The sequence below is a fragment of the Trachypithecus francoisi genome, unplaced genomic scaffold (genome assembly GCF_009764315.1).
Source record: "Trachypithecus francoisi isolate TF-2019V2 unplaced genomic scaffold, Tfra_2.0 Lachesis_group10, whole genome shotgun sequence".
Lineage (NCBI taxonomy): Eukaryota > Metazoa > Chordata > Mammalia > Primates > Cercopithecidae > Trachypithecus > Trachypithecus francoisi.
The window spans coordinates 93,785,660-93,803,733 of NW_022681455.1; the positions used below are offsets into that span (position 1 = coordinate 93,785,660).

Consider the following 18,074-nt stretch of genomic DNA (forward strand, 5'->3'; position numbering starts at 1 on the left):
ATAGGGTCCAAAGGCAAGTAACAGCAAGATGGCTGCCACGGGATCTAGAAAGGGGAGAAGTCATGTTGCCCAACTCCAGAGGTTGGTATAAGAGTTTGGGCCGGCCGCGGTGGCTCAAGCCTGTAATCCCAGCACTTTGGGAGGCCGAGACGGGTGGATCACGAGGTTGCGAGATTGAGACCATCCTGGCTAATACGGTGAAACCCCATCTCTACTAAAAAAAAAAATACAAAAAAGTAGCCGGGCGAGGTGGCGGGCGCCTGTAGTCCCAGCTACTCCGGAGGCTGAGGTAGGAGAACGGCGTGAACCCGGGAGGCGAAGCTTGCAGTGAGCTGAGATCTGGCCACCGCACTCCAGCCTGGGCGGCAGAGCGAGACTCCGTCTCAAAAAAAAAAAAAAAAAAGAGTTTGAAAGCCATTGTCTGATTTCAGAAGTCTTTTCCTGTAAATGCTGGGCAGTATCTCATAGTATCCCTGACTGGTTAGTGTAAAAACAACACTCTTTCCCTAAGAAGGTGCAGAGTTCTCCTTTCTCAACAGTGAGGAGGTCTAGGCCTCAGCGGTTTTGGAGAGTCACTGCTGCTAAAGAGTCTATTTGGGATTGTAGAGTAAGAATAGATGTCATTATTTCTTGCAGACTCTCTGAGGAAGCCTTTGAGAGTGTGTGGTAGTAGGATAATGCATGCTACACTGTTAACTTTTAGCAAACTTTACTTTTGTTGAAAACCGTGTAAGTTTGGGATTTTAATTTTTCTTTGCTATTAATAAAACATCGTTCAGTCCATATTAACTTAGAATTGGTATAGATGGTTCCTTCCTGATTCTGTAAGTACTTTAAGATTTGGCTGAGTGCAAACAACTCGCATGTTTGTATGGTAATTAATTAAGATTTAGATCCCCTGTTAGGAAACCTGCTGGGTCAAGGATTTTTGATAGGAAGGCTATGGGTTGGTCAGTGGCCTCAGTGCTTTAGGGGTATGCCCTTGTTTGCACTGACAACAAGGTGGTATTGGAGTGTTATAGAGAAGACCTTCAATTATCAATCATAGGTTTTAAAGTTACCCTGGCTTTTAAAGTTATAGGGTACACTGTTTTTTCTTTACTACTTCTATCTCTCTGTTTCTCTCCCTTTGGCTTCTTCTTTGTCTGTCTCTTTCTCTCTTTCCTTCTTTGACTTTCTGTCTCTGTCTCTTTCTCTCTCTATCTCTTTGACTTTGTCTATTTCTTTCTTTCTCTCTGACTCCCTCTTTGTCTGTCTCTTCCTATCTCTGTCTCTCTCTCTCATTTTCTGTATTTCTCTCTTTCCTTTCTGCTGGTCTTTCCCTGCCTGTGCCAGCTGCATATGCTGCTGTTCTCCACTCTCCTTCTCCTTGGGTTTTTGCACTGCGTCCAATAGCTCTATGGTTTCCTTGTGATATTTAATGGAAGTTCCCCCAGAGGTTAGGAACTCCCTTTCTTTCCATATTGCAGCATGGGCATGTAGGATTAGATAACCATACTTGCTATCTGTTTACACATTTATTCTTTTTCCGTTTCCCAGTTCTAAGGCTCAGGTAAGTGCTACTAGTTCTGCTAACTGGGTGCTGGTCCCTGGGGGAAGAGGCTTACTTTCAAATACGGTTACATCACTAACTATGGCATAACCTGCTCTTCGTATCCCATTCTCCACCAATGAACTTCCATTGGTGTATAGGTTAAGGTCAGGATTAGCTAAGGGGACTTCTAAGAGATCATCTCGGGCGGCATAAGTCTGAACTATAATTTGTTGGCAGTCATACTCAATTGGTCCCCCATCCTCTGGGAGAAAAGTGGCAGGGTTGAGGATCACACACATATGTATTTGAAGCATTGGTCCCTCAAAGAGTAGTGCCTGGTATCTAAGTAGGTGGTTGTCTGATACTCATAAACTTCCTTTGGCACCTAGTATGTCATTCACATCATGAGTAGTCCAGACAGTGAGATCCTTTCCTTGTATTATTTTGATAGCCTCTGACACTAAGACGGCCACCACCACAACTACCCATAAACAGTGAGGCCAGCCTTTTGCTACTACATCGATTTCCTTACTTAGGTATGCCACTGGTTGTGGGGTTGTCCCACGAGTCTGAGTAAGGACTCCAAGAGCTATCCCTGCTCTCTCTGTGATGTATAAAGAGAAGTTTTGTCCTATGGGAAGACTTAAAGCTGGAGCTTGTACTAGGGCCTGCTTTAAGGTTTTGAAGGCTGTTTCTGCCTCTAGTTCCCATTCTACAAGATAAGTATGTGCCCTCTGGGTCTCCTTGATTGGAGTATAGAGGGGCCTGGCTATCTTGCTGTATCCAGGGATCCACAGTTGGCAAAACCAGTGATTCCAAGGAACCCCTGCAACTGTTTTAATGTCTTAGTGTGAGGATAAGCCAGTATAGGCTGTTCCGTTCCTTGCTGAGGGCCCTGGTCCCTCTGGCTAACATTAGGCCTAGATATTTGACCTGCTGTAGGCAAAGCTGGGCCTTCGACCTAGACACCTTGTACCCTTGATTAGCTGGAAAGTTCAAGAGATCTAGAGTAGCCTGCTGGCACAGGGCTTCTGAACTGGCACTGACAAGGTGGTATTGGAGTGTTATAGAGAAGACCTTCAATTATCAATTATAGGTTTTAATTATAGGTATATAGGTTTTAATTATAGGTTATAATTATAGGAACTGGTAGCCAAAAGTAAGTCATCCACATACTGAAGGACCAGAGTGCCTGGACTTGAGAAGTGGCCTAGATCTTGGGCCAGTGCCTGACCAAACAGGTGAGAGCTATCCCTAAACCCTTGGGGCAAGACTGTCCATGTAAGTTGGACGTGTGGTCTGTGGGATCCTCAAAAGCAAAGAGAAACTGGGAGTCAGAGGGCAGGGGAATACAGAAGAAGGCATACTTGAGGTCCAGAACAGTGAACCATTCTGCTTCCTCTGGTATTTGAGAGAGCAGGGTATAGGGGTTGGGTACAACTGGATATAGAGGAATTACTGCCTCATTGATGAGTCTAAGAGCTTGCACTAGTCTCCACTGACCGTTTGGTTTTTGTACTCCTAGAATTGGAGTGTTGCAGGGAATGCTGCATTTCCTTACTAAGCCTTGAGCTTTTAAGTGTTTAACAATATCCTGTAATCCTTTATGAGCTTCAGGCCTTAAGGGATATTGCATTTGATAAGGAAAAGTGGTGAGGTCTTTTAGCCTGATTTGGACTGGGCAGGCATTTTTTGCCCTTCCAAATTGTCCTTCCAATGCCCAGACTTCAGGGTTGATTCTCTCATCAAATAGGGGACAGCAAATGGGTAACTTGTTCCCCATATTCATGTAGATAATAGCTCCAGCTTTGGCTAATGTATCCCTCCCTAGTAAGGGTATGGGACTTTCAGGCATAACAAGAAAGGCATTCGAAAAGAGCAAAGTCTCCCAAATTACAACTGAGAAGGTGGGAGAAATACCTGGTTACAGACTGTCCCAGGATTCCTCGGATGGTAACAGACCTTGAGGACAACCATTCAGGACAGGAGATTAACACTGAGAAGGCTGCACCAGTGTCCAGGAGGAAGTCAATTTCCTGGACATCGATGGTTAAACATACCCAGAGCTCAGTGAGGGTGATGACATGAGCTGGCGCTTGCCCCGGGCACCCTCGGTTCTGTTGTTGGATCATCTAGTTGGGGGCTTCTGACCCAGAGAACCTTTGTCTTTTGGGGCAGCGCACCTTCCAGCAATTGCCTTGGCATAGTGGACATGGACGAGGGGGTGGCTTGTTTCTCATTGGACAATCTTCTTTAAAGTGTCCTTGTAAACCACACTGATAACAAGCCCCACTAGGTGATTGGCCTGCTCCATTTTCCGTCCTCTCTGAACCACCAAGGTTTGTCTGAGGGCCATGACTAAGGCTGCAGCCTTTCTCTGATCTTGCTTTTCCTTTTGGGCCAGTTCCTCTTGGTCCCTATTATAGAACACTGAGGTTGCCAGGTTTAATAGTGCCTCCAGATTTTGTTCAGGGCCCAGGGCTTGCTTTTGCTTTTGAAGCTTTCTCCTGATACCTGCGGCTGATTGGGTAATAAACTTATCTTTTAGAATCAATTGACCCTCAAGTGATTCAGGTGACAGGGGAGTATATTTTCTTAAGGCTTCCTGTAGCTGCTCGAGGAAGGCAGAAGGATTTTCTTCCTTTGCCTGAGTTATGGTGGACATCATTGAATAATTCTTGGGCTTTTTCCTAATTCTCCTTAGTCGTTCTAGAACACAGGTCAACAGATGTTTACAACTCCAATCCCCATGATTTGAGTCAAGGTCCAGGTGGGGATCCATACTGGGGATGGCTTGCTGACTGATAGGGAATTTGTCCCTTTCTTTGGCTGTCATTCTATCATTTACTTGACTAAGATACCAGGTATCTCCAAACTCTCGGGCTGAAGCTGAAGCTGCATTCTTTTCATTAAGGGCCAGGATTTGATCTAACAGTAGCATGATATCTCTCCAAGCGAGGTAGAAGGTTTGCCGTACACTCTGTAGGACATCTATGTACCTATCAGGATCATCTGAACACTTCCCCAGGTCTGCCTTGATCTGCTTGAAATCAGAGAGGGAGAAGAGGACATGTGCCTGGGTTGGGGCAAATTCCCCTCCCCCTATGGCTTGAAGGGGACCTAACCAATAGCCCAGGGATTTTTGTGGTCCTTTGAAGGTTTCTTTTCTTATTTCCTTCTGGGAAGGGGAGATTAGAGGAGGCTTATCATTAATTGGAAGGGAAGCTATAGGGAGGCTAGGATATGGGGGTAAGCTGAGAGGTCCTCCTGTGGGATGTAAATTGCAAGCTTTGCATAGTTGTGTATTCTCCTTCAATGAAAAGAAAGCTTGGACATAAGGTATTTCACTACATTTGCCTTCCCTCTTACAGAAAAGGTCAAGCTACAGGATACTATTGTAATTTCTACTTCCCTTGGGTGGCCATTTTTCCCCATCAGAGAGAGAATATTGGGGCCAGGCTATAGTGCAGAAAAAAATGAGCCACCTCTTTTTCAGGTTTTGTGGGTCAAATTGGTCTCAATGGCTTAGGATGCATTTCAAGGGTGAGCCTGTTGATGCCTGAGTGTTTCCCACCTAAAGGACAAAACTGCCCATGGTTTTGGCTTGTTTTGTTTCTCCCCCTGCCCAAGAACCCACAACGGTCCCTGGACCCTGCTGATCAGAATAGTTGCGCTCACCAACGCAGCAGCAGAAACAACCCCTGTTCAAGAGCCTGAAACGGTCCCTAGACCCTGCTGATCAGAATAGTTGCACCCACCGATGCAGCAGCAGAAACACTAGTTTTCCCCCCAGACCACAAAGAGGCCCGAGGAAGGTCGGATTTAGTGGCCCTTACTGATGCATTCTCAAAAACCTGTTAGAATCCTAAGCATTATCTTGTTAGTATTGGGACCTTACCTATGTCCTATAAAGATGTTATGCTCCAAAAATGAAGTGGACGGCCCATACCCTGAGGGAGGGGAGGGATCTCCAGGGTTGGAAGAGTGACACCTTTTGTCCTCACTTATATGAATAGGAAGGATACAATTTCTGAGGCTCCCCATATCCTAGCTTCAGTAATAGCTTTTGTTAGACCTTCTAGTCTGAGGAGGGATCCTAAAATTTCAGATAGTCCCCGCTACAATGGGGCTTTGGGCAAAAATTATGTCTTTCTGATTGGTAAGCCCAGGTGCCTAAAGAAGGGAACAGATTCCTAGAGTTTATACTAAAAGTCATTCTTACAGGAAAAACCAGAAAAGCACCAGAGACAGGGAGTGGTTTTCAGAAGTGGGGCTAGCCTCAGAGAAAAGAGGCAAGAGGAAGTTTGTCTGGCAGGCATTAGGACCCAGGGTGCAAGGGTCAGGATAGATAGGATAGATGGGTGAGTCTCACTTGGGAGACATGCCTTTGACAGTTCCGCTCATGGCCACAGGGTCAACCAACTTGTTGTTGGGACCCCAGAGCTGAATGACTTTCCTCTCTGTCGACCCTTGGCTCAGCCCAGAAGTACAGGAAAAGCAGAAGCTGGTTCCAGGCAAACCAACGCTTCCAACGCCGAAGCCCTTTCCCAGAAAGTCTCACACCCGTTTGTTTAGTCTGGTGGCTGTGCTAGTCGCTTTTAACTGGCTGACAGGTGCCTGTATTTAGCCCCCGAATTCTAGGGAAAAATAGGACAGAATAGCAAGCAAAAGGGGTCCGATGGTAGTCACCGCTTGGCAATACACAGTAGTCTCACTGCTTGGCGATAGGCGATTGTCTCATTTGGGTCGCCAAAATGTGTCCAGAATTGGTGGGTTCTTGGTCTCGCTGACTTCAAGAATGAAGCTGTGGACCCTCAGAGTGAGTGTTACAGTTCTTAAAGATGGTGTGTCTGGAGTTTGTTCCTTCAGATGTTCAGATGCGTCCAGAGTTTCTTCCTTCTAGTGGGTTCGTGGTCTCGCTGGCCTCAGGAGTGAAGCTGCAGACCTTCGCAGTGAGTGTTACAGCTCATAAAGGCAGCGTGGACCCAAAGAGCGAGCAGCAGCAGGATTTATTGCGAAGAGTGAAAGAACAAAGCTTCCACAGCGTGGAAGGGGACCCGAGCAGGTTGCTGCTGCTGGCTCGGGTGACCTGCTTTTATTCCCTTATCTGACCCCACCCACATCCTGCTGATTGGTCCATTTTACAGAGAGTTGATTGGTCCATTTTGACAGAGTACTGATTGGTGCATTTACAAACCTTTAGCTTGAGACAGAGTGCTGATTGGTGCATTTACAATCCTTTAGCTAGACACAAAAGTTCTCCAAGTCCCCACCTGATTAGCCAGACACAGAGTGCTGATTGGTGCATTTACAAACCTTTAGCTAGACAAAGAGTACTGATTGGTGCATTTACAAACCTTTAGCTAGACAAAGAGTGCTGATTTGTGCATTTGCAATCCTTTAGCTAGACAGAAAAGTTCTCCAAGTCCCCACCCATCCCAGAAGCCCAACCAGCTTCACCTATCACTGGCACTCGCCATGGGACTTTGCAGTACCTAGCCTGGGCACTCCAGCAGCCCAGAGGGAGCTTGTTCCAGACAACCAAGAGGAAAAGAGGGGAAGTGAGAAAGAGATGGAGACCTGCCATCGTGGCCAGCTGAGTGTGGGGCCCAGCTTCTGTGAATCCTTTCACGACTTATACAGAACATCTATGACATGCTTGGACTTTCTGACTTGTCCTAAACATCCCTCTTTTTAAACAACCAGTCATTTTACTTTAGGACAAGAATTTACCATACCAGATCCTTTTTTGTATAAAATTTATTTTCTTTATAACCTTCTTGCATAGTTAGGGGCATGGCTAATTTCATATATCCCCAGGCCTTATTTAGAATGTAATATCTCCAAAATAAATTGAATGATTTTTTTACAGTTAAAGCAGTTTATGATCTTAAAGCATTTAGCACACCTAATATCTGACCTGCATATTTTAGACTAATGTCCTTATTTTATTAATAATCTTTAAAGCTATTTTTATTTCCTAAAGATTACTAAAGTTACATGAACTAAAAGGCATTAACATTTTTATTTTTCTTTTAAAACATTTAAATGCTTATTTTTGCTTAAGCCAATTAATTAGCTTTTATATAAACATAACACACACAACACATATATAACTACACAGACAGAAGAAGATTGCTACAGTAGTTGTAAGATTTTTTTATTTGCCAGTTTTTTAGTTTTTTAATTGGTTATTGGCTTTAGGGTGGAGTCCTCAGAAGAACAGAGCCCAGAAAGAGTCTCTGGTGCCTCCTGTTTTTCCCATGGTGTCCCAAGCTATTAGATCTTGAATATCTACTTTTAATTAATCTGACTTTTAACCATAGCACATTTAATAAAGTTATTTTAAATTTTTAAAATTTCTTTTTACCCAGCTTTAGCCAGGTAAAATGGCCAATATTTCTGGCTTTTAAACTTTACCAAAAGTAACCTCATAGGTGCTCTGAGAAAGGAAAATTCAAGACAGTTCATGGAGAGGAAGAAAATTAAAAATGCAAAGGTCACCCAAATATGAATCAGAAAGGCTCATCCCATAAGCTAGGGGTTGAACCGGGCCACCAATGTGAAAAGAGAAAGCACAGCCACATGGTTACAAGGTCCAGCTCCCAAGGACATACAAGACAAGAAGGAAACCTCATTCAGTTTGCTAGGGCATCTTGAACAGTGGGCTTATGGGAGTCCTAGGTATCCTTCTTTTATGACAGAATGATACAGAAAGACACAAACCACACTAGATTCACTACAGCTTAAGACCAGCCTCAGAATTCTTTTTTGTATTAATTAAAACTTTACAGAGGAGATAAGCAGTGATTTTTACTGTTCATGTAACCAGTTTGCACAGAGAAAAAGAGGAAGAAAAGCCAGAAATCTGACTGGTAAGAAATTATTACCCTTTGCCAGCATGCCAGGCTACTGGGGTTGTTGTCCCTAAGTGTGGCCCTAGTGATCCAACACCATTGCCCTGGGGGCCAAACCACATCATGAAGGACAATTATTATTACTTTTTGTTCTGGTCGGAGCAAAATGCATATGATAAAACATAGACATTATCCACTCCTTAGCCCCCAGTATAAAACTGACAAGGCTTAAATACGCCCTCAGATGAGCCCTGTTATCTTTAATCCCATCTCCAACTAGGAGTTTCAACATGTGGTCTCTGGGCAAGGTGGTTGCCCTGAGTAATAGAAAAGATAAGAAAGAGAAAGGAGAGAGGAAACCATGGCCTGTGGCAGGGTGGGGAAGGTGAAAAGCTTAGGGAGGTCAGAGAAAGACCCAACCATTGCAGCAACACTGAAAAGTTCAGGTGGCTCCTTTTCAGTAGTGAAAGGATCTTTTTTTTTTAGCAGTACCATCAGCTCTTAAGTTTCCCTGGTGGGGAGGAAAAAGTTCCCCACGTCCCATGGTTCTGTACATGCCTAATCCTGTTATTATCCATAGCCATCAGCAAAAAGTGTAAGACAGATTAATCCAAATAGCAGGTAACATCCCATAGTGCCAATCCCATTCTTAGCCAAAAGAGACTTTGCTGAGAGCAATCCTGTTTTAAATATACTTCATTTTTAAATATAGTCATTTTTAAATTACTTCAATGTATATTTAAGTGTATACTTCAATGTGTTGTTGTTCATTTGAAATATTCCCCTGTAAGTTATCTTTAGTAAGATTTTGCCATTTCTGTAAGACTTCGTTGCCTTCCAGGCCTAATGTATAAGCCAAAAGGAACTCAGTTTTCCAGAAATTAAGGGTCGCATTTTTACCTAAAATATTGGCTTTACTCTCAGGTTCTCTTGATTAACTTAGCCAACAACTTTTTCCTACCTAAGCATGAAAGAAAAATGAAACAAAGGGGTAGAACACAAAAATCCCAGTGAATTTTTAAAAGCCAAATTTTATAATTTAATGAAAAATTTTAGATGTTAAAATATGCCAGGAGGTAATTCCATTAGGAAAACATGACCAAAAAGTTTGTAGACCACTTGTTTTATTGTATAAAATACATATTTGTGGTTTCACAATTATGCCATCTATTTTAAGGTGATATATACAGTCAGCCCTCCATATCTGTGGATTGCACAACCACAGATTCAACCAATCATGGACCAAAAATATTTGAAAAAAAATTAAATACAATTAAAAAATAAAGTACAAGCTTGGTGTGGTGGCTCATGCCTGTAATCCTAGCACTTTGGGAGGCCGAGGCAGGCAATCACTTGAGCTCAGGAGTTTGAGACCAGCCTGGCCAACATGGTGAAACCCTATCGCTACTAAAAATACACCGGGCATGGTGGTGGGTGCCTGTAGTCCCAGCTACTTGGGAGGCTGAGGCAGGAGAATCGCTTGAACCCAGGAGGTGAAGGTTGCAGTGAGCTGAGATCGCACCATTGCACTCCAGCCTGGGTGACGCAGTGAGACTCTGTCTCAAATAAATAAATACAAATAAAACAATACAGCATAACAACTATTTACCCAGCATTTACATTGTATTAGGTATTATAAGTAATCTAGAAATGACTTAAAGTACTTAGGAGGATGTGCGTAGGTTATATGTACATACTATGCTATTTTATATGAGGCTTGAGCAATCTTGGATTTTGGTATCCTTAGGGTCCTGGAACCAATCTCCCGCAGATACCGGGGATGACTTTATAATGCAAAGGAAAAATTCATTTTTAGATGACTGACACATAAGTTCTTTGGCATTCTGTTGTGCTATCAGATCACAACATGAGTAAGAATTTTACATCCACAAATCTGAGGCTTCAATAAGAACAAGATATATCTTGATTATAATCAGTCACTTATTCAACAAGTGTTATGGCAAGTCAACTCCATGTTTGGCCCCATATTGGGCGCTGCAGTTATAGCCCAGAACCAAACAGCCACTTCTCATAATCTCATAGTACTTAAAGCATAGGGAAGAAAATAGACATGAAATAGTTAAACATGTAAATAATTTATTATGGTTATAATAAGCATCATGAGAGTATTCAATAGAAATACCAGAGAGACATTTAAGGTTGTACCTGACTGTTGGAAAAGGGTGATGGAAAAAGGGGTGGGGGAAGTGTGGGAGTGCAATTTTCAGTGAGGATAAAGGGGCAAGAGGGAGGGAACTCATGGTATGGAAGGGGTAGACTTTGTGCCAAGAGCAGCAAGGAAACCAGCTAAGTAGGGGAAGACATGGTCAGATTTGTGTATTTAGATAGCCATTCCTGCTTCTGGGAGGACAAGGAGGTAAGATAAGGGAAAGAATTGTTGGGTTAGCATAGTCTAGGACTCTTATTTTGAAACCATCTTGCAAAAATTATGACAGTGAGAAAATGACGATGGTGTAAGAGACCTCACCTAACCATCTCATCTTGTCTTTAAACGCCAAACTGCCCTTGTTCATTCCTGGGCATAGGCCAAGCTAACTATAGGAGGGATTTAGTTTATAGTTTAATTTGAAACAAAAATAATAACAGCTCTTTCCTGAAACAAACCCCCTCCTTGCCTAGAAAGGAGACTGCCTTTGTAGAACTAACAAATTAGCCCTAAAATTAGAAATTACGATTTAGGGGTCTTGCAGCCAGAGGCTACAAGATTCCTAACCTCCCCAATTTCTCCTAGGGATAACATCACTATTGTAAAACCTAAGATTGGTGTTTGAGATATTTTTAGACCCTGCATTCTGATGGAGCAGCCAGCACTACCCAGATGAGTAATCTGGCTCAACCAGTTCTGCAATCCCACCCAGGAACAGAAGACAGCAGAAAGAACCTGCTTAGACTCCCTGTGATTTCATCCCCAACTCCACCAGTGTTCCCACTCCCTAGACCCCTGCCCAGAAGATTATCCTTAAAAAACTCTACTCTCCAAATTTTCAAGGAGACCGATTTGAGTCATACGACTCCAGTCTCCCATTTAGCTGGCTGTGGGTGTATTAAACTCTTTCTCTATTGCAATTCCCCTGTCTTGATAAATCGGTTCTGTCTGGGCAGCAGGCCAGAAAAACTCACTGGGCAGTTACAATTTCAACTCCTAGCATCTTGCTCAAAAACTAAGATGAATCAGTTAACTTCCATGATCAAAAATGGCTGTGACTTAAAATCTCTTTCTTTGAAGGAATGTTAATGTCAAACATCATTTTTTGTCCCACAGATTTCAGTTGGGCAGGGCTCAGTGGGAAGGTTCATCTCTGTTGTATCAGCTGGGGCAATTTGACTGAAGGCTGGAGGATCTGCTTCTGCTTCCAAACTGGCTCATTCAACACAGCTGAGGGCCAAAGGCCTTGGGTCTAATCCATGTGGTGATAACTGCAGAATTCTTGGCACATAAGACTCCTTCCAAACCTCTGCACCTAAGAGATGACCATATCTCATGAGCAAAAGAAAAGAAAAGAAAAAAGAGAGAGAGGATTAAATTTTTGCATTGCTTCTGGGAGCTTAGGGTCAATTCTTTGGAATGCTCCTGGGCTTCCTGCCCCCACCCTCCCATTGAAATCATCAGGAAGAATAGGGGTTCTGTCTTCCAGTCTGTGTAGGGGACAGTAGCCTGATTTTCATAGTTACTGGCTAGTAGACACAACTAGCCTAGTGACATTAACATTGACCCACCCTTTGTAATTTTTTACTCAAGCTCTGCTCTCTCCCCCTCCTCCTTTACTCTTTCTTTCTTTTTTTTTTTTTTGAGACGGAGTCTCGCTCTATCGCCCAGGCTGGAGTGCAGTGGCCGGATCTCAGCTCACTGCAAGCTCCGCCTCCCAGGTTTACGCCATTCTCCTGCCTCAGCCTCCCGAGTAGCTGGGACTACAGGCGCCCGCCACCTCGCCCGGCTAGTTTTTTGTATTTTTACTCTTTCTTTAAAAGACCCAGTCACATCTATAAAAATTGGAATGAAGCTCAGCTCTTCCCCTGCTGTCTGTCAGTAGTTACTGAGTAAAATCTGTTTTCCACACTTTAACTAACCTTTGGCTTTGTTTATATTTGACAATAGGTGATAACGTTTGGCTTTGTTTATATTTGACAGTAGGTGACCTGGTCTTTCCCACAATATTTTGGCTGGGTTCAAAGGGTGAATGAAGAATGACTGAGAGAATGAGAGACAGAGAGAGCACATGTGCCAGTCAGGTGAAAGACCTCTTACATTTTATGACTAAGCTTCATAAGTCAAATAATAACCTCAAGGAAATTTAACTTCCCCATATCAGAGGTGTCCAAACCAGAGTGACTCCATCTTGAGTGAGGGCTAGGAAAAATGGGACTGGGACTTGCTGGGCTGCATTCCCAGAAAGTTAGGTATTCCTAGCCTCTAGATGTTTATAGTTAAGGGAACACATTGATAACATTTACTAAACAGACCCAGACTTAGGAGTGTCCTGATATCCTGATATCTTGAGAATAGAAGCATTCCTAATTTTGCTTTAAAGATAATGATATCAATTCTTGCAAAATATAGTAATTAGGAAGATTAATCCTTTATCACAAATCCTTGTAGCAGAGCACATCTCCTCATGATCTTTTTAAATCCTATATATAAACAAGTATTGTAGCTAGGGTGGACGCATTCCTCCTTTTACTTTCGGGAACATCCTACTCTCTATAGAGTAACTGTTCTCTCATCATTTTACTTTCTTAATAAACTTGCTTTTGCTTTGCACTGTGGACTCGCCCTGAATTCTTTCTTGCATGAGATCCGAGAACCGTCTCTTGGGGTCTGGATGGGACCCCTTTCAGGTAATACTCATACCTCCATCCCACCCCCATTCTAAAAGGCTTTGAAAACATTGGTATTAACAAGCAAAGGATATTTTAATAAAATACTTATTTGATGGTTTATTGCCACCAATTTTACTTACATTGCAATAATTATTTAAATTACATTTTTACTAAAAATAGTGAAGATAATTTCACATCATTTATTTAAGTTAAATGATTTGAAGTTAAACTTTAATTGTTAAAACAATTTAAATTTTTCTCTTAGTTGCTAAAAGAAAACCTTTGGACAAGTTAACAGTTTATTTAAGCAAAGAACAATTCATGAATTGGGCAGCACTTAAAACAAGAGATTCAGAGAGCTTCACCCTGCAGGTGAGCAGTAAGCTTTAATAGAAAACTAAAACAATTACTTGATTGGCTACAGCTGGGTGTTTGCCTTATTTGGGTGTGCAAGCTGGGTTCAGTGGCTCATGCCTGGAATCCCAGCACTTTGGAAGGCCGAGGCAGGTGGATCATTTGAGGTCAGGAGTTCAAGACCAGCATGGCCAATGTGGTGAAACCCCTGTCTACTAATAATACAAAAATTAGTCGGTTTTGGTGGTGGGCTCCTGTAATCCCAGCCACTCTGGAGGCTGTGGCAGGAGAACCGCTTGAACCCAGAAGGCAGAGTTTGCAGTGAGCCGAGATTGCATCATTGCACTCCAGCCTGAGTGACAAGGCAAGACTCTGTCACCAAAAAAAAAAAAAAAAAAAGGAAAATCCCTAATTAGAGGTTAGTTGGCAGTTTCTGATTGGTTAAGCTTAAGTTTTGTTTTACTGTTATCTTACTGTTTACATTGAATTCTGGTTTGCTTACATACAAGCTCCAGCTACAGAGACAGATGGTATCAGGCTCATGGCCTTCTTATTTGCTTTGACATAGTAAAGTGTTGATAATGATTTCCAAAGGAAGCAATATCATTATTTTAAAATCAATATCCCCAGTGTATATATAGGTAAAATACTAAGATTTTAATAAACTTACTATTTATTTATTTCTGTATTTATTTATTGAAATGGAGTTGTTTTGTCGCCCAGGCTGGAGTGCAGTGGCATGATCCCAGCTAACTGCAGCCTTTGCCTACTGGGTTGCAGCAATTCTGCCTCAGCCTCCTGAGTAACTGGGATTACTGGTGCCAGCCACCACTCCTAGCTAATTTTTTGTATTTTTAGTAGAAATGGGGTTTCACCATGTTTGCCAAGCTGGTCTTAAACTCCTAACCTTAAATGATCTGCCCGACTTGGCCTCCCAAAGTGTAGGGATTACAGGCATGAGCCACCGCGCCTTGCCAAATTGTTTATTATTTATTATTTTTTTTTTGAGACAGGGTCTCACTCTGTTGCCCAGGCTGTAGTGGCATGGTCACAGTTCACTGCAGTCTCCCCAGGCTTAGGCAATCCTTCCACCTCAGTCTCCCAAGTAGCTAGGACTACAGGTGTGTACCACCACACTGGGTTAATTTTTCTATTTTTCGTGGAGACAGGGTTTCACCACGTCGCCCAGACTGGTTTTGAACTCCTGTACTCAAGCAGTCCAGCCACCTTGGCCTCCCAAAGTGCTGGACATTGTGAGCTCCAACGCCCAGCATATGTACTTATTTTCAGATACTTCTAAACCATTTGTGTTCAACTTCTGTTCTTGCCCCATCCTTGAGACTCATCACTTAGCCAATTCCAAAAGCATTGCTGATTACTGTGAATTTTACTAAGGTTTTCTTAAGAGGGTTTCATTGTCTCAAAATTGTTGCCGAGATATCCTGTTACCTGTCTCTACCTGATTTTCTCCTATCTTCAGGGTTCCATTTCCTGTCCTCCCGCCTGTCATTATACCTTCCATAAGGCCCTGCTTTTGTCCCAACAGTTTTCCCTCTGTCAGTTTACATACCCCACCAAGCAAAACAAAAATAGGAAAACAGTAATGCCTTCTTACAGCTCCTCAATCTGGAAAATGTTTTATATCAAGCTCATTTATAAATCAAGGATTGGCAATTTTAAAAATTAAAGAAAGGAGAATTGGAAATGAATTGGCCGGGCACGGTGGCTCAAGCCTGTAATCCCAGCACTCTGGGAGGCCGAGGCGGGCGGATCACTTGAGGTCAGGAGTTCGAGACCAGCCTGGCCAACATAGTGAAACCCTGCCTCTACTGAAAATATAAAAATTAGCCAGGCGCGGTAGCACGCACCTGTAATCCCAGATATTCAGGAGGCTGAGGCAGGAGAATCGCTTGAACCCGGGAGGCGGAGGTTGCAGTGAGCCAGACTCTGTCTCAAATTAAAAAAAAAAAAAAAAGGAAAAGTTTATTTCACGCAGAGCCAGCTGAAGGGCAGACAGGAGTTTGGTTATTCAAATCAGCCTACCAGAAAATTCGGAGACTGGGGTTTTTAAAGAATGACTTGGCGGGTAGGGGGCCAGGGAGTGGCGAATGCTAATTTGTCAGGTGGGAGGTGAAATCTTAGGGGGTTGAAGTGGGCTCTTGCTGTCTTCTGTTCCTGAGTGGGACTGTAGAACTGGTTGAGCCAGATTATGGTCTGAGTGGCGCCAGCTCATGCATCGGAATGCGGGGTCTGAAAAGTATCTCCAGCACCAATCTTAGGTTTTACAATAGTGATGTTATCCCTGAGAGCAACTGGGGAGGTTAAGAATCTTGTAGCCTCTGGCTGCAAGACTCCTAAATCATAATTTCTAATCTTGTGGCTAATTTGTTAGTTCTACAAAGGCAGACTGATCCCCAGGCAAGAAGGGGGTTTGTTTTGGGAAAGGGCTGTAAAAATCTTTACTTCAAAGTGAAACTACAAATTAAATTCCTCCTGTAGTTAGTTGGGTCTTTGCCCGGGAATGAACAAGTGCAGCTCGGAGGTGAGAAGCATGGAGTCATTTAGGTCAGATCCTTTTCATAGTGGTAACTTTCTCACTGTTAGGATTTTTGCAAAGGCAGTTTCGTGAAGGTACACAGACAGGCCCTTGCTATTATCCTTGTTTTTTAGATAAGGATATCCAGGCGATGAGGAAGTTTTACTTCTGGGAACAGCCTGGATACGAAACCTTCACACGTCAGTGTCTTTTGGACATTTTCTCGTCAGTACAACCCTGTTGAATGTTCTCACGATGGGGGGGTATGTGCTTAAAATGCTGGGAAGGTGCTTTTATTTCATCCTTGGTGAAACTAGGCGAGCTAATTTTTTTAAACATGATTTTTGGCCCCCTTGAACCGCCGGCCTGGACTACATTTCCCAGCAGGCCGTGCTCAAGACTACGGGTACCTGCAGGAGGTCAGCGTCGTTGGCAGCGGCACAGGCGCAGGCGCGGAGCGGACGGCGGACGGGCGGGCGCTTCGCGGTTTGAATGGCTGCGGGCCCGGGCCCTCACCTCACCTGAGGTCCGGCTGCCCAGGGGTGCGCTATGCCGTCGGGAGGTGACCAGTCGCCGCCGCCCCCGCCTCCCCCTCCGGCGGCGGCAGCCTCGGATGAGGAGGAGGAGGACGACGGCGAGACGGAGGACGCCGCGCCGCCTAACGAGTCGCCCACCCCTCAGATCCAGCAGCGGTTCGACGAGCTGTGCAGCCGCCTCAACATGGACGAGGCGGCGCGGGCCGAGGCCTGGGACAGCTACCGCAGCATGAGCGAGAGCTACACTCTGGAGGTGCGCTCGCGGGCGGCGGGGCGCTTCCGGCCTAGTCGGCGTGAACCGGTGCCTTCCGAGCCCCGTCGCGCGCCACGAGAGACCCTCGGGCGGGTTGCGGGCTTCCAGCCGGGAGAGGGGTGGGGACCCCCTCTGCGCTATTCCCAGGCACTTAGCCGCTCCGAGGGCGAACCTGCTCTCGCCGCGCTTCCCCGCGGCTTCCGAATGGGGAACGCGTTTTGCCCTAAAGTAACACAGGGAAGCTGAGATCGCGCTGGGGTCCCGATGAGGAAGATGGGTGTGTGGCCCGTCTGACCCCCCGCCCGCCTTGTTAGTAGAATGAACTAATGTCGTTGTCAAGACCGTACGGAGAAGGGGAGGGGACTTGCGCTTATTTGCACCGCGATTAACCGGGCTGTGGCACCTGGGTCTCCAGGCGTCTCCGTCTGTTCGCTTCCCCCTGTTAACCAAATTGCCTTTGCCCAGACGTTGCTGGCGTTTGAGTCAACGAGCTGATGCGTTTTGGGCTGTGTTTACGTCTGTGTAAACAAATTAAGACTCTTTCCCCTAGGCCAGATGAAATGAGCCCTCCGCTGACCTGGGTATAGATACATGCCCCCATTTGTCACTAGGCTCAGGATTGTGGCTACCTCGAGGGCTTTTTGGTCACCCCGGGCATTGCACAGGACTCCTGTTGTTGTCGCGATCCGGGCGTGTTAGGTCGCAGCCTTCGGACAGGGCTTGCAGATGAGAAAAATGGCCATTCTAGCCAGTGACTGTCAGCTCCGTAGGCACCTCCCCTTCATGGGCCAATGGGAAGTGACACGGAAGTACGGATTGTTTATCAGCTCTTCGACTGTGTGTGTGGCATTTAAACCTGAGGCCATTTAATTTCTCAAGTAGTTTTATAATTACTTTGTATAAAGAGTGGGGCAAATAGGCCCAGGATGCAAAGCCTAATCAAGGTATTATTTAAATATGATGTTTTTGGCTATGTGTACTGATGAGTGGGGTTATTTTTAATTTGTATTTGCATTAATAGAATTTTGATTCAGTTACAAGTTCCCTCTTTGAATTGTTATATCTGCAGAAGAAAGATAGTGTATGGTGGCTTTAGAACCCGACAGACCTGGGTGACTGAACAATTTACTTAACCGCTGGAAAGTTGAGTTTTGTGATCTCTAAA

The 18,074-nt window shown here is 44.3% G+C and overlaps 1 protein-coding gene across 5 annotated transcripts in view; it reads left to right on the forward strand.

The window, feature by feature from the left end:
- The window catches only part of RBL2 (RB transcriptional corepressor like 2), a 127,959-nt gene that overhangs the window by 49,789 nt on the left and 60,096 nt on the right, over positions 1–18,074 (forward strand). For 2 of the 5 annotated variants that reach the window (XM_033218401.1, XM_033218400.1), the window contains exon 1: positions 16,575–16,909. The exons of 1 other annotated variant lie outside the window; for it this stretch is intronic. In XM_033218401.1, coding sequence (XP_033074292.1) covers positions 16,670–16,909 — 240 coding nt within the window. In that variant the 5' untranslated portion in view covers positions 16,575–16,669. Of the gene's footprint in view, positions 1–12,582; positions 12,643–13,205; positions 13,249–13,495; positions 13,603–16,574; positions 16,910–17,732; positions 17,854–18,074 lie in introns of those variants that run through there. 2 more of the 5 variants (XM_033218402.1, XM_033218403.1) reach the window with 2 other exon arrangements.